A 6,728-nucleotide genomic window follows, 5' to 3' on the forward strand; every position below is an offset into this window, starting at 1 on the left:
CATGAGCATGAGAAGCAAGCCAACCCTCACATCCTCAAACACACCAACTTCCCTTCAGGTGTTAGGGTGGCGGTAGCCTGGGGTGGAGGAGACAGGAGGTGAATTCCAGGAACGGTGGTTCGTATTCTGGCGACATTGTGTAGAGGAGCCGGAGAAGATGTGACAGTACCCCCCTTCTGACTCGTGGCTCCAGACGCAGGACGACGACGAGCAGAGGGACAACGACGAGGAACGGGTCGATCCGGGCGGCAAAGGTGGAAATCACGGATAATGTCGGGGTCCAGAATGTCCTCCACCACTCCTCTGGGCCATACCCCTCCCAGTCCACCAGATACTGGAGCTGACCCCCACAATGTCGGGAGTCCAGTAGGGATCTGACAGCGTATGTCGGACCCCCTTCAATGTCCAGGGGGAGTGGAGGTGTGTGTCGTGGGGGACAAGGGTGGGCAGTATTAGCAAGGGGACCAGGACCCACCGGCTTGAGAAGGGAGACATACGATAGTAACTGGGTAGTTGTAACCTGTACGTCATATCGTTGACCCTCCGGAGAACCTTGAAAGGCTCCACAAAACAGGGAAAAACAGTTTCTTGCAGGGCAGGCGCAGTGGGAGGTTCCTGGTAGAGAGCCAGACACAGTCCTCAGGATGGAACACAGGGGTCTGGAGTCTCACGTGCGCATTGCTCCACACCTCCTTCGCACGCCAGAACCACTCATCTACCACAGGAGCCGCGGTCTGGCCCGGTGTCCACGGGGCCAGGGCTGGCTGGAAACCCAAAACACACTGGAAGGGGGTCAACCCAGTGGAGTAGTAACATAGGGAGTTCTGGGCATACTCAGCCCATGGAAGGAATCGTGCCCACTCACCCTGCCGGTCCTGATAGTGACTCCTCAGGAATGATGAATCCCAGGACCTGTGGTTTGTATTCTGGCGACGTCGTACGCCGGGAGGGAGGAGCAGGAGAAGCTGTGACATTCAGAGAGGGAGGCGGTGCTAGAGATGCAGACAGGGAGGATGTGAATGAGTGAATGTCTGGTAAAGCTATGGGTCATCCATGGACCGACAGTGGCTACACACCCACACACACACACACACACACATCCTTGCCTGTGCACATACGCAGTCACGTACACACACACACACACACACACACACACACACACACACACACATCCTTGCCTGTGCACATACGCAGTCACGTAGACACACACACACACACACACATCCTTGCCTGTGCACATACGCAGTCACGTAGACACACACACACACACACACACACACACACATCCTTGCCTGTGCACATACGCAGTCACGTAGACACACACACACACACACACACACACACACACACACACACACACACACACACACACACACACACACACACACACACACACACACACACACACACACACACACACACACATCCTTGCCTGTGCACATACGCAGTCACGTAGACACACACACACACACACACACACATCCTTGCCTGTGCACATACGCAGTCACGTAGACACACACACACACACACACACACACACACACACACACACACACACACACACACATCCTTGCCTGTGCACATACGCAGTCACGTAGACACACACACACACACACACACACACACACACACACACACACACACACACACACACACACACACACACACACACACACACACACACACACACACACACACACACACACACATTGCCTGTGCACATATGCAGTCACGTAGACACACACACACACACACACACACACACACATCCTTGCCTGTGCACATACGCAGTCACGTAGACACACACACACACACACACGTTTAAAACATTTAAAAAGAACACAGACAGGTGAACGAGAGAGATTGAGAAGTGAAGGGGTTGAGAAGGGAATCGGTGGAGAAGGGAAGAGAGAGAAAGAGATTGAGAAGGGAATCGGTGTAGAAGGGAAGAGAGAGAAAGAGATTGAGAAGTGAATCGGTGTAGAAGGGAAGAGAGAGAGATTGAGAAGTGAATCGGTGTAGAAGGGAAGAGAGAGAGATTGAGAAGGGAATCGGTGGAGAAGGGAAGAGAGAGAAAGAGGTTGAGAAGGGAATCGGTGTAGAAGGGAAGAGAGAGAAAGAGGTTGAGAAGGGAATCGGTGTAGAAGGGAAGAGAGAGAAAGAGATTGAGAAGGGAATCGGTGTAGAAGGGAAGAGAGAGAAAGAGATTGAGAAGTGAATCGGTGGAGAAGGGAAGAGAGAGAAAGAGATTGAGAAGTGAATCGGTGTAGAAGGGAAGAGAGAGAAAGAGATTGAGAAGTGAATCGGTGTAGAAGGGAAGAGAGAGAGATTGAGAAGTGAATCGGTGTAGAAGGGAAGAGAGAGAAAGAGATTGAGAAGGGAATCGGTGTAGAAGGGAAGAGAGAGAAAGAGCAAGAGGGAAGAAAGACGTAGCAGTAATCCAAAATGTCCTTTCATATAAATGGACATCTCATAGACTGGTTGCTATGTAGTAATACAATGTGTAATGCAATCACAAATTACATTCAGTCAAAAGCCAAAGGAAAGAGGCATTTTAGCATAATAGCATAAAACTATATACAGTTGAAGTCAGAAGTTTACATACACTTAGGTTGGAGTAATTAAAACTCATTTTTCAACCACTCCACAAATTTCTTGTTAAAAAAACAATAGTTTTGGCAAGTCGGTTAGGACATCTACTTTGTGCATGACACAAGTAATTTTTGTTTACAGACTATTATTTCACTTATAATTCACAGTATCACAATTCCAGTGGGTCAGAAGTTTACATACACTAAGTTGACTGTGCCTTTAAAAAGCTTAGAAAATTCCAGAAAATTATGTCATGGCTTTAGAAGCTTCTGATAGGCTAATTGACATAATTTGAGTCAATTGGAGGTGTACCTGTGGATGTATTTCAAGGCCTACCTTCAAACTCAGTGCCTCTTTGCTTGACATCATGGGAAAATCAAAAGAAATCAGCCAAGACAAGAATTGTAGACCTTCACAAGTCTGGTTCATCCTTGGGAGCAATTTCCAAATGCCTGAAGGTACCACGTTCATCTGTACAAACAATAGTACGCAAGTATAAACACCATGGGACCACGCAGCTGTCATACCGCTCAGGAAGGAGACGCGTTCTGTCTCCTAGAGATAAGTGTACTTTGGTGCGATAAGCAACATCTCAAGACATCAGTCAGGAAGTTAAAGCTTGTCGCAAATGGGTCTTCCAAATGGACAATGACCCCAAACATGCTTCCAAAGTTGTGGCAAAATGGCCTAAGGACAATAAAGTCAATGTTTTGGAGTGGTCATCACAAGCTCTGACCTCATCCCTATAGAAACCTGTGGGCAGAACTGAAAAAGCGTGTGTGAGCAAGGAGGCCTACAAACCTGACTCAGTTACACCAGCTCTGTCAGGAGGAATGGGCCAAAGTTTACCCAACTTATTGTGGGAAGCTTGTGGAAGGCTAACCGAAACATTTGACCCTAGTTAAAAAATGTAAAGGCAATGCTACCAAATACTAATTGAGTGTTTGTAAACTTCTGACCCACTGGGAATGTGATGAAAGAAATAAAAGCTGAAATAAATAATTCTCTACCATCATTCTTTCACATTCTTAAAATAAAGTGGTGATCCTAACTGACCTAAGACAGGGATTTTTTACTAGGATTAAATGTCAGGAATTGTGAAAACTGAGTTGAAATATATTTGGCTAAGGTGTATGTAAACTTCTGACTTCAACTGTATGCAAAAGATGCTATCAAGATCACTACATTTCTCCAAGGGCCAGATTCAATCAAACAGAATGTGCTCAACAGTCACAACAAAGCACAATAAAACAGACGTTGTGCTTTGTTAGTAAGAAAGAGAAGGAAAGGAATCAATTCAGCATCTGATCCAACTGCTTTTGTGTGTTATTTCCTGTCTGTCTGTCTGTCTGTCTGTCTGTCTGTCTGTCTGTCTGTCTGTCTGTCTGTCTGTCTGTCTGTCTGTCTGTCTGTCTGTCTGTCTGTCTGTCAAAAACAACTTGGGTTAACATAGCAACCTGTCACATCACAGGCAATCCCCTGCATCTTACAAAGGAGTGGAAAGTTGAATAGTGTAGCCGAGATCTCAGAACTTAAGCATCTTCCATATAGACAAATTATTATATTTGAACCAATGTTGAACCAAAACCAAGACTTCAGCATACAATAACTAACCTGGGTCGATAGTAACAAAATGAAAATGTTTTGAAGACTAAGGCCCTATTCAATCAAAGGAGGGCCAAGCCCAGACTGGCTTCTTAACCCAGCAGAGTTCACAAACAGACAGAGAGAAGAATACAAAGCTAGAATATGGAACTGCCCTGTTCCATGGTGAATACTGGACTGCCCTGTTCCATGGTGAATACTGGACTGCCCTGTTCCATGGTGAATACTGGACTGCCCTGTTCCATGGTGAATACTGGGCTGCCCTGTTCCATGGTGAATACTGGACTGCCCTGTTCCATGGTGAATACTGGACTGCCCTGTTCCATGGTGAATACTGGACTGCCCTGTTCCATGGTGAATACTGAACTGCCCTGTTCCATGGTGAATACTGAACTGCCCTGTTCCATGGTGAATACTGGACTGCCCTGTTCCATGGTGAATACTGGACTGCCCTGTTCCATGGTGAATACTGGACTGCCCTGTTCCATGGTGAATACTGAACTGCCCTGTTCCATGGTGAATACTGGACTGCCCTGTTCCATGGTGAATACTGAACTGCCCTGTTCCATGGTGAATACTGGACTGCCCTGTTCCATGGTGAATACTGAACTGCCCTGTTCCATGGTGAATACTGGACTGCCCTGTTCCATGGTGAATACTGGACTGCCCTGTTCCATGGTGAATACTGGACTGCCCTGTTCCATGGTGAATACTGAACTGCCCTGTTCCATGGTGAATACTGGGCTGCCCTGTTCCATGGTGAATACTGGACTGCCCTGTTCCATGGTGAATACTGGACTGCCCTGTTCCATGGTGAATACTGGACTGCCCTGTTCCATGGTGAATACTGGACTGCCCTGTTCCATGGTGAATACTGGACTGCCCTGTTCCATGGTGAATACTGAACTGCCCTGTTCCATGGTGAATACTGGGCTGCCCTGTTCCATGGTGAATACTGGACTGCCCTGTTCCATGGTGAATACTGGACTGCCCTGTCCATGGTGAATACTGGACTGCCCTGTTCCATGGTGAATACTGGGCTGCCCTGTTCCATGGTGAATACTGAACTGCCCTGTTCCATGGTGAATACTGAACTGCCCTGTTCCATGGTGAATACTCAACTGCCCTGTTCCATGGTGAATACTGGACTGCCCTGTTCCATGGTGAATACTGGACTGCCCTGTTCCATGGTGAATACTGGACTGCCCTGTTCCATGGTGAATACTGAACTGCCCTGTTCCATGGTGAATACTGAACTGCCCTGTTCCATGGTGAATACTCAACTGCCCTGTTCCATGGTGAATACTGGACTGCCCTGTTCCATGGTGAATACTGGACTGCCCTGTTCCATGGTGAATACTGGACTGCCCTGTTCCATGGTGAATACTGAACTGCCCTGTTCCATGGTGAATACTGGACTGCCCTGTTCCATGGTGAATACTGAACTGCCCTGTTCCATGGTGAATACTGGACTGCCCTGTTCCATGGTGAATACTGGACTGCCCTGTTCCATGGTGAATACTGGACTGCCCTGTTCCATGGTGAATACTGAACTGCCCTGTTCCATGGTGAATACTGGGCTGCCCTGTTCCATGGTGAATACTGGACTGCCCTGTTCCATGGTGAATACTGGACTGCCCTGTTCCATGGTGAATACTGGACTGCGCTGTTCCATGGTGAATACTGAACTGCCCTGTTCCATGGTGAATACTGGGCTGCCCTGTTCCATGGTGAATACTGGACTGCCCTGTTCCATGGTGAATAATGGACTACCCTGTTCCATGGTGAATAATGGACTACCCTGTTTCATGATGAATAATGGACTACCCTGTTTCATGGTGAATAATGGACTACCCTGTTTCAGAATGAATGACTCGATTAGAGGATTAGACAAAAAGAGGCAGTTGGAACAGCAAGAGCTCTGATTGCGCAAGAGTTCATAATACTCTGTTTCGAGGCTGTGGTTGGGCAGCTTACTGCACACAATATTGCGGGTGGTAGTGTGCGGAGTGACAGGGTGAAGACAGTAAGAGGTGTGCCAACAAGACAAGGTGAATGGGAAGGGAGCCGATGGAAGGACGAGAGGGGAGTGGAGTGAGATGGTGTGTGTGTGTGTGTGTGTGTGTGTGTGTGTGTGTGTAGAGTTGTGGGGAGTTAGGCTCTGTCCATGTGGAGTGTTCACTGTAGATGGGTATACGACTGTCAAGACAAGTGTGAGAAAGGAGGAGTACATGGCGGAAAGCAATTTGAGAGAAAGAGACAAAGAGAGGGAATAGAGAGGAGGTAGAGAGAGGGGTGGAAGGAGAGAAGAGATGAATCCACAAATGTCCTGAACGTCATACATTAGAACAGGAGTCAGAGACGGTCGCCATTGGCAGTTAGAGAGCCCTAACAACCAAATGTCAGCCATTACGTGCCCTCTACAGGGTCAGTGAGCAGGAGTGGTCAGGTCAGTGGATATGTCCTCTAGTCCACCAAGTCTGAACCATGTGAGCAATCTAACTTTACAGTTCCATCCTAAATATCAATGT

The 6,728-nt window shown here is 47.6% G+C and overlaps 1 protein-coding gene across 1 annotated transcript; it reads right to left on the minus strand.

Annotated features, from left to right (window-relative positions):
* Positions 1 to 4,334: 4,334 nt before the first annotated feature.
* On the minus strand, positions 4,335 to 5,171 carry LOC121846413 (uncharacterized 51.9 kDa protein in rps4-rps11 intergenic region-like). The gene has a single exon (XM_042321262.1). It carries the CDS (start codon positions 5,169 to 5,171, stop codon positions 4,335 to 4,337), a length of 837 nt encoding a protein of 278 aa, XP_042177196.1.
* Positions 5,172 to 6,728: the final 1,557 nt, after the last annotated feature.

This window comes from Oncorhynchus tshawytscha, linkage group LG04 (assembly GCF_018296145.1).
Source record: "Oncorhynchus tshawytscha isolate Ot180627B linkage group LG04, Otsh_v2.0, whole genome shotgun sequence".
NCBI lineage: Eukaryota > Metazoa > Chordata > Actinopteri > Salmoniformes > Salmonidae > Oncorhynchus > Oncorhynchus tshawytscha.